This window comes from Schistocerca gregaria, chromosome 3, assembly GCF_023897955.1.
Source record: "Schistocerca gregaria isolate iqSchGreg1 chromosome 3, iqSchGreg1.2, whole genome shotgun sequence".
Taxonomy (NCBI): Eukaryota; Metazoa; Arthropoda; class Insecta; order Orthoptera; family Acrididae; genus Schistocerca; species Schistocerca gregaria.
The window spans coordinates 652,380,097-652,397,959 of NC_064922.1; the positions used below are offsets into that span (position 1 = coordinate 652,380,097).

The 17,863-nt window shown below is 38.2% G+C and overlaps 1 protein-coding gene across 2 annotated transcripts in view; it reads right to left on the bottom strand.

Moving 5' to 3' along the window:
- Positions 1-322: 322 nt before the first annotated feature.
- LOC126356107 (transmembrane 6 superfamily member 1-like) overlaps positions 323-17,863 on the bottom strand; it is a 110,447-nt gene continuing 92,906 nt past the window's right edge. For both annotated transcript variants that reach the window (XM_050006806.1, XM_050006807.1), the window contains exon 6: positions 323-961. In XM_050006806.1, the coding sequence (XP_049862763.1) occupies positions 593-961 (369 nt within the window). In that variant the 3' untranslated portion in view covers positions 323-592. The remainder of the gene's footprint in view (positions 962-17,863) is intronic.

Genomic DNA, 17,863 nt, shown 5'->3' on the forward strand with positions numbered 1-17,863 from the left:
GGTTAAACACCTAGGTCCATGGTTCTGCCCATACAATGCTTTGTGCATGATGTCTGTGACAGCTGACTGCACTACTTTGCTGCAAGACTTACACCAGCTCACCTTCTTCCATATCTATGTCTTGTGGTGGGGGTATTAAAATATATATTTCCACAGCAGCTGCAAATTTGAGGATCTGCTGATGGCAGATCACTTTTTACAAGCAAAACAACAAAGTATAGGTAGATTTCTCTGTGATGGGACTGGAGTAGGATGTACTGGGAAGGAGCATCGGACAGGTATCTTGTGTAAGCAATTTTTTCTTTTAATATAAAATCCTGCATAAGAGAAATTCATTTAATTACTTTTGGTTTGTCTTCTTACTTTTATTCCATCTGTCCTTTACAAAAAAAGTCTATTTCATTGTTTTATCATATATTCTTGCAGTCATAGTGTCTGTTGCGTACATAAATGTTTTCTGATGACATAAATTCATTGGTAAGCTCAGTATAAATTTTTATTATTGTTTTTAGCTCTTTAGGCATAATTCAAATACTATTTAAACTGCAAACTGAAACAATACATTTTATCATATTTCATTGTAGAGGATTCATTAAGCTTTCTTCTTGTTTTTAGTTTCTGTATTAGTGATCTTTTTCATATTGGCATTTTTCTTTTCCTTAATTCCTTTGTCATGCTTCCTTCTTTCAGGCTCTGTACTACGAATGTCATGCTTTCTGCCCTTTGGACCTGATTTTCTTTTTGTAACATTTGAACTATTAAGCTGACTATTGCTCTTCACTGAGTCATGTTTTTTAGTTTCCAGGTAACACAACCATACAGCAATAATTTGTGGTAGAATGGCTGTGAGAACATTTGTTGCCCAAAATAAGGAAAATGCTGTGAGATCCTTAAGGCTTGGCATCTGATGCTCTTTTAATGTTGACGGATGAAGTGACATTCCAATTTGTGCTGCGCCGGCCTGAAATGAAATGCAATGTCTCTTTTCCATGAAAACCGCTAATAAAGTAGAGACTAATTTACAGAAGTATTTTTGGCAGGGAAATAAAGCCCAAATTGCAACATTGTCATTTAACCTTTTAACAAGTGCGGATACATTAACAAACTATTCCTCAGGTGCTGACATGTCTATTTATGCTGTCAGCTCAGCTTCTGAGTGCTATGGACAGTTTCGTATATGTTTACACTAAGGTTCCTGTGTTGGGGTCTCCTGTTGATGTTTTCAACTTTTCTTTACATTTTTGGCTGTGCTTCAGAATTGTTACTACAGTAAATAGTGGTCTCTTGATTGTCCCATTCTTCACACTTTGCAGTAATTTCAATTTTGCAAGTAAATTGACATGTCATCCACTTGGACATAAGAAGAAAGTTTAGAGATAGAAAAAAAATTACCATAAGAATAATTTTTTGGTAGTGAAATCTGCAATGACTTATAAAGTATGATGAATCATCAGTCCTAAACCATATATTTCAAGAATTGTGACACTTGACTCTATTCATCCTTCAACAGATGTTGATAATTCTTCTGATTCTGAAGCATCTGGAAGAAATGGCAGGACTCCTGTGACAGGACAATGCTTTATTGAGAGGAAAACAATTTTCAATTATTTACGCGTATCTATGATGACTTGGCTTCAGTACATAAGTAATGGTCATATTTTATGAATTTTCTATCACATGAACTGATGACACACATAGTAGATTCACCAATTAATTTTACTAATACACCAAGGCAAATATGCAACTCTCTCTCTCTTTCTCTCTCTCTCTCTCTCTCTCTCATGGAAAAGGATGGGAGAGGTTTAGAAAAGGGGTAGAGTTTGGAAAACATACCCAGAACTTCAGGACAGGGGAGAATTACTGGATGGGACAAGAAGGAAAGACTTTGACATCTTTGCCATATGGAATCATGGTGAGACTGACCTGTTAAAATTCCTGGAATTGCTAAATACCTTCTGCCAATTAAATTTCACTTAGTCCTTTTCTGAATCCCATGCCTCTTTCCTGAAGTTAAGCTCAACCTCACCAACACATTTCTGTCCACATTAAACCTACTAATAAACAACAATACCTACATTTTGACAGTTGCCATCCTTTCCTTGTCAAACACTCTCTCCCATACAGCCTTGGCACTTGAGGCATACATATTTGTTTGGATGCATGCTTTTTACAGGAATACACTACCATTCTCACCTCAGCCTTCACTGGACGTATTCACCCCACCAACCTAGTTCAAATGTGGATTTCCTGGACCACCATATCTAATCCTGATACTGCTAATCCCTTCAAAAACAACTTCAGAACACATTGTTTGTCACTCAGTGTTATCCTGGTCTCTTCTGCATCCATCTCCAAACCCTATGACTCCTACCCCTCTGACTGTCCCTCCAGCAGGACTTGTCCTAGGCACCCTCCTACCACCACCTATACCATCAAAGCCACCTGTGAAATGACGCAGGTCATATACCAGCTGTAATGTAAACACTGTTTGGCCTTTTACATCAGGATTACTATCACCAAGTTATCAGTTAGAATTATATGGGCATAGGCTGAGGGTGTATACTGGCAACACAAAATATCCTGTTGCAGAGCATGCTCTACAACATGACAGTCATGACCTTGGTGACTGTTTCACCACATGTGCCATCTGGATTCTTCCCCATAGACACCAGTTACTCAGAACTCCGCAGGTGGGAGCTAGCGATACAACATGTTCTTGGTTGTCTCCACCCGCCTGGCCTTAATTTAAATTAATTTTTTCTGTCTCAGCATTTCTTCACAGTGACTACTACTTTCTTCGCTCCATTTTAGTTTTCTATATCTTTCATTTTCTGACCTGTCTATTTTTCTCTTTGCCTCTCCCACCTCTATCAAATACAATGCACTTAACTTTTCACTCATATTAACTTGTTAATGATGTTTTAGCATATTACACTGTCTTCCACCTTTAAGCACTCAGGTTTTCATATCTCGTCTTGAACAGTCCCCAACAATCAGTCTGTCCTTCTCGTCCTACCCCATAAGTCTCCTCTGACCTGGGGTTCTGGGTGAGTTTCCTGAACTTTCCCCTTTTTCTTAAACCTCTCCAGTCCTTTTCCTTGACCACTCTTCCTTTCCCTTCAACCCTTCTGCCAGAAGAAGGAGCCACTGGCTCCGAAAGCTTGCATACCTAAAACATTATTTTTGTGTGTTTCCTGGTGCCACATGGTAAGTAGATTTTTTTATCTATTCAGTTAAATTATATTGCCAAAATATGAGACAACAACTGTCTGGTACAGTTTTTAGATCAGTTACAGTGCTACAATGGCAGGTTATCAAGATTTAAGCGAGGCTGAATGTGGTATTAGTGTGTGCTCACATGCAATGGGGCACAGTATCTCCAATGTAGTGATGAAGTGGCAATTTTCCCGTATGACCCTTTCACAAGGGTACCATAAATATCAGGAATCTGGTAAAACATCAGACCTCCAACACCACTGCAGGGAGAAAAAGATCCTGCAAGAACAGGACCAGTGACGACTGAAGAGAATTGTTCAACATGACAGAAGTGCAACCCTTCCACGAATTGCTGCAGGTTTCAAAGTCGGGCCATCAGCAAGTCACAGCAGGTGAACCATTCAACGAACCATCATCAAGATGGGCTTTCAGAGCTGAAGGCCCACTCATGTACCCTTGATGACTGCATGGCACAAAGCTTTACACCTGGCCTGTGCCCATCAACACCGACATTGTACTGTAGATGACTGGAAACATGTTGCCTGGTCAGACAAGTCTCGTTTCAAATTGTATCAAGTGGCTCGATGTGTACGGGTTTGGAGACAACCTCATGAATCCATGGACCCTGCACATCAGCAGGGGACTGTTCAAACTGGCGAAGGCTCTGTAATGGTTTGTGGCATGCACAGTTGGAGTGATATGGGACCCCTGATATGTATATGCATGTAAGCATCCTGTCTGATCACCTGCATCCGTTCATTTCCATTGTACATTCCGATGGATTGGGGGAATTCCAGCAGGACATGCAACACCCCACATGTCCAGAATTGCTGCATAGTGGCTCCAGCAACATTCTTTTGAGTTTAAACACTTGTGCTGGTCACCAAACTCCATAGACATGAACATTATTGGGCCTATCTTCAGACATTTAGTCAAGTGCATGCCACATCATGTTGCAGCACTTCAGCGTGGCCAAAGGGGTCTTAAATGATATTGACAGGTGTACCAGTTTCTTTGGCTCTCCTGCGTATACACACTAGATATGGACTATTATATAAGAACATTGAAGAATACTGACGACCAGGAGGAGGGCTACAAATAAATATTTTTAAATTAAACCAAATCTGTCAAAATTTAAAACTAAAAATATACAATAAAGAGAAATATAATGACATTCCAATGAAAACAACAGGTGTGATCAAAAAATATTGATAGAAAACAAAATAATTGAGCAAGTAAAGTCATATTCACTACCTGGGATGTGTCATATCTTTTGATTATTACAAGGAAATATGGAATAAGAATGTAAAATTTCAAGGTGTCTGTGGAACAGTAAAAAGGACACTATACACTGAAAATCAATAAAAGACTTGCTGTTCCATTGTTACTTACACATCTGATGCTTGATAGCAACTAATCTAGATGTAAATCGAATTGTGACATCAGGAATGAAATTCCTCACATCAGTTAAACTTATAAAGTAGAATATCTATTGGGAAAATAAGAAATTAGAAAAGAGCTTAAAATACTGGCAGTAAAAAATAAATAAATAAACGTACATAAGCAGAAATGGAAGGAACAGGTAGACAGAATGCAACAGGGCAGTTGTACTAAGAAAGCTTTGCATTATATACCCAAGGGGTTAGGGAAATGATGGGGCTAAGAAGCTGACACTGAAACAGTTTCCTTGAACCTAATACATGAATTTGGATGATAAAGATAAAGATGATGCTTTCGTATAACATTGGTTCACAGCTTCCATAAAGTTTTCAAATGACATCATGTTCACTTTCAGCTATGTTTTTATTTCACTTTTTCAATATTTGTGCCACTTTTGAGCAGTTACAAAGGCATAATAGAACATACTGAGACAAACATGAGATTAACAGTATGTATACCAATTTTTGCAGTTTGTTAACATTCACATGTGACAAGATTTGATGTCATATTATGCCACAAACAAAGGTTAAAAATAATGTTCCTGTAGCACTGTATTACTCTTGATGATAATATAGTCATATGTAATTCCTGTCTGGTGCGTCCACATCGCGGGGGTGGGCATCCTACAATTCAGTAGGCCGGAGTGCTGGATGGCTGAGTTCAGGCAGCGACCCAATCCCTTGGGGTGTAACACGGAACCCATGCCCAGGGTTACAGGTGAAGACCTTAATGGCAGTGACGGCGGAGAAGGAAGACTTCGGAACGGCATAGCTGGCAGATGAGGCAACCCTCCTTTCTGGGGATTAAATGAGAAGGGAAACACTGCCTTGTGGCAGAGGATAAACTCCAAAGGCTAAGGGAGACAACCCCAACAGAAAATCCTTCCTTGCGTTAGGCCTAGCAAGCCAGTAGGAAAGTCTTCATATATTGCTTTCAAAACACAGACGAGCCTCCGAATAAACCATTCAGGATTTGACCCCACTGCTTCTCCAAGTACTGGTGTAAATGATGGGAGACCTGATGATATTTATCAGTACAAGAAGATGAAACCAACTGGACTAAAAAATAAACTAAATATTGGCACCCTTAATATATTAACCCTCAATGGAAAAATGGAAGAAATGACAGAGGAAGTTAGATATATTGGGATTAAGCGAAACAAAGTGGAAGGGAAAAGGTGAGAAGAATTTGAGAGGAGGAGGAAAACTGTACTGGAGTGGGAATAACAGGTCTGGAAGAAATGGTGTGGCAGTGATGGTGAATGAGAATGTACAAAGCTGTATTGAAAATGTGAGATATATATCAGACAGGATCATAATCTTAAACCCGAAATTCCAAAAAGAAACACTAAAAGTAATCCAGATTTATGCACCTCAAGTGGGATGTAGTGAAGAAGAAATGATGGACTTTGAAAATGTGTTAGAAAACCATATAGAGAGTGCTAATATAGTGATGGGATATTTTAATGCACAGGTAGCCAAAGACAGAAAGGGATTTGAGCAAGTATTGGGATGTTTTGGATATGGAAGCAGAAATGAAGAAGGGGAAAGACTCCTGGATTTGTGCCAGAGGAATGGAATGAAAATAGCAAACAGCTGGTTTATGAAGAGAGAAAGTCATGTTATCACCAGATACAGTTGGGATGGAAGAACAAAGAGTGTAATTGATTATATTCTAGTAGATAGGGAATGGGGAGAGAAAGTAACAAATGTGAAGGTAATTCCAAGTGTGAGTGCAGATGGAGACTATAGATTACTGGTGGGACAATGGAAAATGAATCAGTGTGTGAAAAATAGAAAACAGAAGAAAGTGATGAGGATACGGGATTGAAAATTGAAGGAGAGTGAATGTGTTGAGAAGTACAGAGAATTAATAACACAAAATATTCCAAAAGAAGTTTTCTGCTATGTAGGAAAAGAATGGAGTTTATTCAAAGACACTTTAGTCGAAGCAGCACAAAACGTATGTGGCAGAACATCTGGAAAGGAAAAAATAAGACAGACAAGTTGGTGGGATGATACCACAATCCAAGCAGTTAGAAGAAAAAATGGAGCATGGAGAAAATGGTGGAAAACTAAAAATGATGAAGACCATAAAAGATATATAGAGGAAAAGAAGAAGTGCAAAGAAATAGTGGAAACAGCAAAGAAAAAGGCGTGGAAGAGTTCTATAAAATGATGAAAAATAAAAGGAAAGCTTCTGAAGTACCAGTAAAGATGGAAACAGAGGACGGTACCATTATTGAAGATCCAGGGAATAAAAAAGATCTCCGGAAGGAAAATTTTAAGAAGCTGTTAACCACTGAGTAGCAGGTACATGAGGAAACAACAAATAATGGAGAAATTGAGAGAAGTTGGGAAGCAGAATTAGGACAAATTACATGGGAAGAAATGGAAAAAGCTGTGAAGAAGATGAATTGGGGGAAAGCCCCAGGACCTGATGCAGTATCAGTGGACATGATAAGAGCAGCAGGTCCAGTGGGAATGCAGTGGCTGTATAGAGTACTATCAAGCGTGTGGAGAAATAGTAAAATACCTGACAACTGGAGAATAGGAGACATTGTTCCCATCTTCAACAAAGGCAATAAAAGTCTTTGTAAAAACTACAGAGGAATAACCCTCATGAGTCATACAGCCAAGATTTTTGAAAGAATTTTACTAAATCGAATAAGTGAAAAGATAGAAAAGGAGCTGAGTGAAGAACAGCATGGGTTTAGAAAAGGAAGGAGCACGATCGACCTGATATTTTCTATCCGTCAACTGATGGAAAAAAGTTGGGAGTATAACAAAAGGATGATAATGGTTTTTATAGACATAGAAAAGGCCTATGACTCAGTTGACAGGGAAAGACTCTAGGAAGAACTGAAGAAGATAGATATAGAAGATGGATGCATTAATGTTATAAAGACAATGTACAGAGGCCATAATTGTAGAATTAGAACACCATTGGGGAACTCTGAATACTTCGAAATAAGACAAGGACTTAAACAAGGAAGTATTCTATCTCCTGTGCTTTTTAATGTTGTGATGGAGGGAATGAATAGGGCAGTTAAACATATAGTAAAAGAAAAAGACAAAAAGATGATTTTTGCAGATGATATGGTAATATGGAGTGATAAAGAGGTAGAGGTACAGTTACAACTTGATGCATGGAAGGAAATAATGGAAAGGTATGGATTAAAAATAAATAAAGATAAGAGTGAAGTAATGGTATTTGGAAGAGAGAAAGGAATCAATGGAAATATTACCCTGAATGGAGAACCCCTCAAAGTGGTAGAAAGTTTCACTTATTTAGGGAGTGAAATATCTAGGGATGGAAGAATAACTAACGAAATTAATAGGAGGTTACAGAAGGGAGGCAATTTCTACCAAACAATAAAACATCTGATTTGGAATAATGAGGTTTCAGAAAGAGCAAAACTCCTTATGTATTAGAATTATTACATCCCTGTTGTCACCTATGGAGGAGAAACATGGACAATGACAGAAAGGGACTGGAGCAGACTGCAAGCAGGGGAAATGAAATTTCTCAGAGTAGTTAAGGGAAAAACAAGAATGGACAGAGTAAGGAATGTAGAGATTAGAAAGGACCTCAAACAAGAAAGTATGAGAGAAGAAATTGAAAGAAAGAGATTAAGATGGTATGGGCATGTTAAGAGGATGCATGGGCAGAGACTCCCCAAAATTATGGAAGAACTAAAGATGGATGGGAAAAGACCTAGAGGGCACCCAAGAACACGGTGGTGGAGGAAGAAAAGTGGTGGGAGGACCGAGCCAAATGGAGAGGACTCGTCAGCACCCAGACCCGGCAGTAGCTTGAGCGGGATTCGGATATAGACAGATAGTTATTATTAATGACATTGGTAGGTTTGTTAATAACTTAGCAGTGAAAAAACACTACTCACTGAACAGAAGAAGCACACATGTACTGAACCCGCCTCCCCCCCCCCCCCCCACCCCCACCCCCTGCCAAACACACAAAGCTATGTAGCTGCACTGTCAGTAGTTCTAATCGGTGAGTGGTGCTCTTGGTGCCTAAATTACTTATATTCTGCCAGAACCTTACTACCACAGATATAAGGAGATTCATTACTGTTATTCATGTTGAAGTCAATCAATGTCGAGCAAAAATAACTATTTAAGATGTATGTGCATCAAAGAGTAACTAGTCAGCAGTAAATTATTGATCATGATACTCCATTTTATCCCCAGTAGTCGTGAATGGGTTTTGTACATCTCAACAGGAGTTTATGTACATGAAAGTTGTACTTATTGTACACTAGTTTGAATGTCTCAAACAGGCTAGGCAATTTTTATTTCTAAGGTCCATTTGTTCACTGATTGTATATTTTGCTCGCTGTTAGAAGGTGGTATAAATCTCAATATCTTCTGGAGTCTCCATTACTCTTCCCCTTATTCATCCTAAGCAGTAACTTCAAAGATTCCTCAATGTTGCTGATGTTAAGAGATTGTAGTTTTGCAGGTGTGCACTAAATACAGATTTACAATTCTCACTTACATTTGTGTGCTCTCTGAATCTTACGTTGGTGGTGGCAGGGGGAGGGAGGAGAGGGGAAAATGTTATCACTACCTATCCAATGACTTTGCATTTCTCTTTTTCAGAAAGTTTTTCTTTCTAGTGCTGGTCTGTAATTTATAACCTCATTACTTCTGCCATAATCATTTATTTTACTGTCCAAATAGCAAAACTTGTCTACCACTTTTAGTGTCTCATTTATTAATATAAAGCCTTCAGCATCACTTGATGTAACTCAACTTCACTCCATTTCCTTTGTTTTATTTTTGTTGCTGTTCCTCCATTAATCTCTTTTCAAGATGATGTCCATTCCAATCAATTGATCTTCCATATATTTTTCCCAACTCTAACAGAATTACAGTGTCACTGGCAAGACTTGAAGTATTTATTTCTTCTTTCTGAACTTTTAATCCTTTTTTAAATTTCTCTTTCCAGGCAAGAAACAATGTCTGCCCTCCTAGCTTCCATTCTGCTGTCCTCTCCATATGTCCTTAAATAACACATTTACTGCTTGCTCTATGTGGAGATTCAATAAATTGCACAATAGACTACAACTCTGTCTCATTCTGTTCTCCATAACTGCCTCTCAGATTTCCATTTTGGCAAGGTCATTCAATGTACTAACCACCGATCTTGTTCTTGGTTGGCCATTCCTTCTGGTGGAATGCAATCTTCCTTTCATTAACTGAACCCACGGATATCGTTACCTCTGGTTACATTAAATGATACTGAAAGAATAATCAAGTCATTTAAAATTAAATGTCTGTTGGTGTGAACAATATTTCTAGTAAAATATTGAAATATTGTTGTAAATATATATAAGTCCAGTCTTATATAATGTGTTCAAGGCATCTTTGCAAGAAGGAATTGTTCCCGATAGACTAAAACTAGATGTAGTGATACACCTCTTCAAAAATGATGACAAAAAGTGTCACTAACTATCACCCAGTTTCTCTTCTAACTGTCATTTCAAAAATTCTTGAAAACTTGTGCACAAATTGATTGTCAGCCACCTCAACTTCCACAATATCTTCAACAACAGTCAATATGGGTTTCATTTTATGCTGGTTTTGTTACACAACAAGCAATATTTTCCTTTAATAATGAAGTTTTGGAAGCCCATTAACAAAAAAATGTTTCCAGGTGGGATTTTTGTGATCTCTCAAAAGCCTTCAATAGGGTTTTTGCTGTTGTCTGGAAATTGTCTTAAATGATTAATTATGTCATTTATGTTCCTAACATGCTTTTTTCCTCTTGAATTTAAGGATTCTTTTATAAAAATGGAACTGAGATTCAAATAATTTAAAATGGCCGCAAAAACGCTCCTTTCATGTCATGTGATGCCTGTAACATTACTGATTAGCTTGCTGCTCCTACTGTCATAATGCAAGTTCACAATGATGTCTTGTTTTGGAACTTACGTTTAGGAAAATGGGTTACAAATGGTATGTAGTGCCATACTGTACAAATACGCCTACAAAAACTCATGAAAAGTTGTTTTTGAGTGTTCCCGAGAATGAGAAGATGCATAAAATGTGGTTGGACTGTAATGGAAAATTGCCACCATGTGGACACACAAGTTCACTAACTTAATTAAAAGTGTTTTGCACTCTCAAGTTAACATCAACTTATTTCCGAGATATGTTCTCCCATTGTCATAATGAAGGATAGCATCATTCAATGAAATTAAACTGCTAACAGAAATTGCCATTTTACATAACTACATCTCAATTATTCAGTAGCTCAGGTGCGTTAGAGTGGTAAACCGTCAAATTTTATACATCGATGTCTATAGATCGCTGATTCAAATCTAACAAAAAAAAACTATTTTAACTTATTTGGTAAACAAATCGACATTCTTCTTACACGAGAACTAATTTATAATCGCAAAACTTTGCCACACCAATCAGAAATAGAATAGTATTGTGTTTTCCTTGCTGTTTACATACACTTACATTTTTGATCACTATTCACACATGTCACATTCAAAAAGATGTTTTCTAGTTGTAGATGTAGATGTAGTTAATGTAACCACACACTCCTTACTTTATTAGAAATAGTGTTTTTATCTTTGTACTGTCTAGCTAAGATCCTTATTTTTTTAAAAGTTTTGCTGTTTCATCATCTTACATGAAGATGAAGCAAGTCTGTTTCAGACACTTAAGTTAGTTTTCACTAACAAACATCACAGCCCTTACATTTGTGTCACCTGCACGTTGTACAAAATTTATATCTCTCCATATAGCCTAATCATTCTACACCTCATTGTACTGTGGACGTGTGGTGATACCTTCACTACTAGCAATGCTTTCCAAACAAGTGAATTGTTTGTTCACAAAGTAAATGCATTTATCCTCTGATGTCCATTTCTCAGACTAAGGATGGTGAGCACCAACCAGGAGTAAGTGAAACTAAAGTGATAACTTACTAACAGAGAAGGAAATCAGTGACTTCCAGTCGATAGTACTGAACTAAAGGTGTGAATTACTGCAGGAGTAATTTTTCATTTACTTCCAAAGTAAATCTATTTACTTCATTACTGGTGGAGAGCACCATTGAAGAGTACACTATTACATTAGTAACTTAAAGAGGAAATAAGGGCAAAATTTACTCCTAGGCAGTAGTATGAGTAAAGTAAGAGTGTAAGGTGCAAACTTTGAGTTCTGTGTTTCAAGTATCGAATTCTATGGATTACCTGGACAATGAAGAATATATGGAGATACAGAAAGAGGTGAACATCCCATGAATGAGGGCTGTAATGGAAAGAAGAGACCCATTTTTGATGTATAGCGACAGTGATTTCAAAGAGGGGTTTGGATTTTGTAAGGAATCTTTTGAGTTGCTGCTTGGTATAGTGGAGCCGTTACTGCAGCATGATTTTGACAGGAACCATGCCTTGTTTCCTAGGCTGCAACTTCTTTGGGGACTGTGAATTTTTCACACAGGTACTTATAAAATCATAGCAATGGCTCTTATTAATATCCATTGTACTTCTGGTGAAAGAGCTTTCAACACGGTAATAAACATTTTAATTGCCTTAACGCCACTGTAATTGTCCTTAGCACAGAGCCAAGAAAATATATCAAAGAACAAAAGGGAATTCTATTAAACTGGAGGATTCCCAAATGTCATAGGGGACACAGGTTGTGTACATATACCCATACTTCATCCTTATGGAGCACAAGCAGAACTATACAGAAATTGCAAGAGTCTCTTTTCTATCAATACGCAAATCATCTGTGATGGCAATATGAAGATTTTGAATGTGGTAAGCCATTGACCGCATTTAGGACAATTGTAGAGTTTCTGCAGAATTTGAAAATGGACAGTGTGGTGGGTTGCTTGTCGCAGATAATGGATACGCTTTCTGGAATCACCTTATGACGCCGATGTTCTGAGCCCACAAAGGAGTCAAACGGCACTACAATAGAGCCCATATTGCTACCTGATGTGTAATAGAGTGAGCAGTCACTGTTTGGAAGAAACGTTTACAAATTCTCACTAAAACAATGTGATTTAAACCAAACAAGTGCGGGAATTGTAAATAATAGATTTCAGCTATCAGCCACCCATTTTAAAATTTATTGGCAGATCTAGATTTCAGCTAGAAACTAGCCATTCTCAATGCACTTCCATTTTTGATCAATGCCCGTAATGCCTGTTGGTCGGGCTTCATCCACAGTTCATTGAACTTATTTATAATTTCCATTTTAAGGGTATGCTCTTCTTCCATGATTTCTCTTTGTCTTTCTATTAATGACATTTTTGCATTGTATTCCTTTCCTATTAAATGCAGTTTTAAGGAATGAAGCTCATCTGCTTTTTTCAACAACTCTCAGTTCTTCACTACAACTGCATGTTCTCTCCCTCTTTTGCTGGGCACATCTTCTGACAAGCTACCACCAGAGAATGCAGACTGAGGTTCATGACTATCCACCATCAGCAGTTTCATTGCTACCTTCAGAGCAGTTATAATCATTAAAGTTGCTTGAAAGAATCACATTATCTCCAGATGTGTCATGTCGTTAACTCTGGCTATACCCTCAAAAACTTGTGGCATTATATCAACAAGCATCTGGCTTATATTATCAATTTTCATCTCACCTACTCCACCACCAGTTTGAAATTGTTCTCAATTACATTTAGCTTTCATTTTCTTTGCTTCTGCTTTCATGTCCTTCCAAATTACTTTAAGCTGCTCTTTGATTTTTGTGTAGGAGCTTCTGCATTGTACTTGTCATAGATTTTTTTCCCAAGCATCCTTTTCAGCCTGTTAACATTGTGCTTTTTAGATTCAATAGTAGTTATGTATTTTTTCATTATTCCAGCAAACTGCTCTTTTTCATTTTATGGTATGTTTTTGAACATTTCTTGGCTGCCTCCATGTTGCTGGTAGTTCTCAAACTGGCACTTAAATTAATACATGTCACCAACCAACAATGGGCATTGGTAGCTGTAGATGGCAGAGTTAACAACAGATTCATCCATTAATAGCACATTTCTTTTTCATAATACATAAAACTTATCATTAATTAGTACAACAGCATTTAGGTTTTCCAATTTTAATAATTCAATTTAATAATCCTTTCTAGCTTCTAAAATTATAGTGATGAACATAAATTATGCAAAAGGTGATGCAGTAACGCCTGCCGACAATCAGTATTTTCCAAGAAGGAACATAATGCACATGCCAGCAGTGTGCAGAAATGCCTTACTTCTTTAATAAAAAGGCATTACTACTTTAGTTACAACTAAAGAAGTAAATAGAAATTGAGCTCTCCAACAGTTACTAAAAGAGTATATTACTATAGACGTTACTGTAACAATCAGTTCTTACTAACACTATTTTCTTATTTCGTGTTAAACTTTCAAAAATATGTGACCCGTGTGACCTCTATCACTGTAGTAGAATGCATCGCCCATTGTGCCACAGAATGTCTGATGGATGCACTACCTCTGGTAAGTACTTTCTACACAGGAAATCAGCACCTCGTTTTATCAAGAATAATTTTATTGTGCTTTGTGTCATAATTCATGACTGAAAGTCAGCAATCTAGTTACAACATATGGACCCATTTGCACAAGTTTTACAATCCCTTGGTTTTTATGTTCCAGTGACCAGGGAAGAGAACGTCCACCTTTGCATATATCACTGTTCTAAATGGGTGGAGCATAAATGCATCAACTTTTGCAAGGCTTCCTATATGAGTGTTCACAAAATTCCTTTCTACTGTTACTTAAAAGCTATAATTGCACTTTCCAGCACTAAATAACTAAACTGTTTACAGTAGAAGTATGTAAAAACCTCATAATTTAGGCTAATGCTTCTATAACACAATTACTGTTTGATCTATATTCTGGGGGGAAACATCCTCATGGGGGGTAAGGGGGGGGGGGGGGGGGAGGAATAATTCCACTGAAAAAAGCCATAAAGCCAACTTGCTCGTTCAACTGCAGAGTGGAAGCTTCATCCTGGAAACAATCCCAGATACTGTGGCTAAAATTATTTATTCATAGTATCCTTTTCTCCAGGGGTGTTAGTCTTGCAAGGTACAGAGAAGAACTTCTGTGCAGTTTGGAAAATAGGTGAAAGGTACTGGCAGAGTGGAAGCTAGGAGGGCAGATCACATGTCTTGCCTGGATAACTTAGTTGTTAAGAGCACAGTTGGCAAAAGGCAAGGTTCTGGATTAGAGTCTCAGTCAGGCAGGAAGTTTTAATTGGCAAGAAATTTTCAAGTTACGATATTATTAGTTGATGACTGGATACAGGTACTTGAAATGTCTGTGATCTTTGTGAATAAAACCATCTAGATTGCTGATTAAAATTTCTTTATTTCTCACAATGTTTCAGCTACTGCAGTCATCAGACATAAAAAAACTTACAACTAATAAAAGAAAGTTCTGTGTCAGTACTAAAAACCGGATTTGGCATAGCTTTTAGTACTGAGACAGAGCCATGTTTTATAAATTAGAAGTTTTTGATATCTGATGATAGCAGTAGCTGAACTGTAATAATAAATAGAGAGATTTTATTCCATGATCTAGACAGTTATATTCACAAAAAAGTCTGTTCTTGCCTACAGAAAACAAAAAGATCTAAAGAAGAAAAGAAAATATTCAACAACACTATGATTAGAAAGTACCTTGCTAGAAACCCACTTACTGAAGTGATTGCAGTGGCATGACAATATGAAGTGGATGGCTGCCAAAATGTCCTTTTGGACTTACACTGACCAAAATGTTCCAAGGAAGAAAGCAAGGGGCAGATCTTGTGACATTTGGAAGTAGCACATCCTGAAGGACCTCAAAATTCAAGATGCTACAGCTTCTGAAGGACAACAAAAGTTAGAAGAGGGTTATTTATGACCACTCTGGGCTTGTGGAGCTAAAAAAATGATGATGTTGATGAAAATGATGACAACAACATGTGTTTCAAAGGGTTTACTGACATTACCTAAAATATAATGAAATCTATTCCACCCACTTATAAACTACTGCAAGACAAGCAGCCACCAATCTACAACAACATAATAAAATATAGTGCATCAGTGAGAGAATAACATTAAATAACTTCCTTATTTTGTTACCTGAATGCTTGAAATTTGAAAAGGACAAATAATGTCATCTAAAATTGGAGACATCAAAATAAATGCCCAGTCTGAAGAATTTCATTTGTTTGATACTTTATAAGTATAGTAAGTGGTGTACACAAGTTATTGGAATGTTTTGTTGGAGGCCAATTTGAAAAGACAGTTTGCAAGAAAGTTAGTCAAAAATATAATGAAAGACATGGAATTAGATTTGGGAAACATTCCAAAATGTCTGCTTGTGTCTGTATATGTGCGGATGGATATGTGTGAGTATGCGCGAGTGTATACCTGTCCTTTTTTTTCCCTAAGGTAAGTCTTTCCGCTCCTGGGATTGGACTGACAAGGATGGTTTCCGGGGGTAACAGATTGGGTAAGGATTCCAGGCGCCCAAGAAAGTGGTTGGTGTCTTTGATGAAGAATGGGAGACTTGAAATGGGTTGAAGGTGTTGTTTGGGTTTGTGACTTTTAGGAATTAGGTAGAAGGTAGGGGTGCGAGGTGTCGGTGGGGTCAGGAGGTTGATTGAGTCAGGTGAAAGGTTTTGTAGGGGGCCTAAGGTTCTGAGGATTCTTTGAAGCTCTGCCTGGACATCAGGAATGGGATTACCTAGGGAATCTTTGTATGTAGTATTGTCTGAAAGCTGATGCAGTCCCTCAGCCATGTACTCCCGACAATCGAGTACCATGGTTATGGAACCCTTTTCAGCTGGAAGAATGACGATGGATCAGTCAGCCTTCAGATCATGGATAGCCTGGGTTTCAGCTGTGGTGATGTTGAGAGTAGGATTAAGGTTTTTCAAGGAAGTTTGAGAGGCAAGGCTGGAAGTGAGAAATTCCTGGAAGGTTTGGAGAGGGTGATTTTGAGGAATAGGAGGTTGGTCCCGCTGTGACGGAGGACTGTTCCAGGTAGAGTTCAACTTGGATAGTGTCTTGGGGAGTTGGATCATTAGGAGTAGGATTAGGATTATTTTTCTTAGTGGCAAAGTGATATTTCCAGCAGAGGCTATGAGTGTAGGACAGTAAATCTTTGATGAGGGCTGTTTGGTTGAATCTGGGAGTAGGGCTGAAGGTGAAGCCTTCGGATAACACAGAGGTTTGGGATTGGCTCCTACCCTTGTAACCATCCCTGGTGTAAAACCTGTCCCATGCACCCTCCCACCACCACCTATTCCAGTCCTGTAACCTGGAAGGTGTACACGATCAAAGGCAGAGCCACATGTGAAAGCACCCACGTGATTTACCAACTGACATGCCTACACTGTGAAGCCTTCTATGTGGGAATGACCAGCAACAAACTGTCCATTTGCATGGACAGATACAAGCAGACAGTGTTTGTTAGTAATGAGGATCACCCTGTGGCTAAACATGCCTTGGTGCACGGCCAGTACATCTTGGCACAGTGTTACACCGTCTGGGTTATCTGGATACTTCCTACTGACACCAACCTATCAGAACTCTGGAGATGGGAACTTGCCCTTAAATATATTCTCTCTTCCCATTACCCACCAGGCCTCAACCTCTGCTAATTTCAAGTTGCCACCCATCGTACATCACCTGTCATTCAACAACATCTTTGCCTCTGTACTTCCACCTCAACTGACATCTCTGCCTAACCTCTTTGCATTTACACATGTCTGCCTGTGTGTGTGTGTGTGTGTGTGTGTGTGTGTGTGTGTGTGTGTGTGTGTGTGTGTGTGTGTGTGTGCGCGTACGCGTGAGTGTATACCTGTCCTTTTTTTCCCCTAAGGTAAGTCTTTCTGCTCCCAGGATTGGAATGACTCCTTACCCTCTCCCTTAAAACCCACATCCTTTCGTCTTTCCATCTCCTTCCCTCTTTCCTGATGAAGCAACCTTGGGTTGTGAAAGATTGAAATTTGTGTGTGTGTTTGTGTGTTTTTTTGTGTCTATCTACCAGCACTTTCTCGTTTGGTAAGTCACAACATCTATGTTTTATATAAAAAGAGGGAGGGGAGAAATACACAAAAATACAAAATTTAAAAAAAATACAAAACAGACAAGAAATGGGGTGGGGGTGGAGTTAAATGAACAAGCAGATACTGAGCACTGATGAGTAAATAATAAAA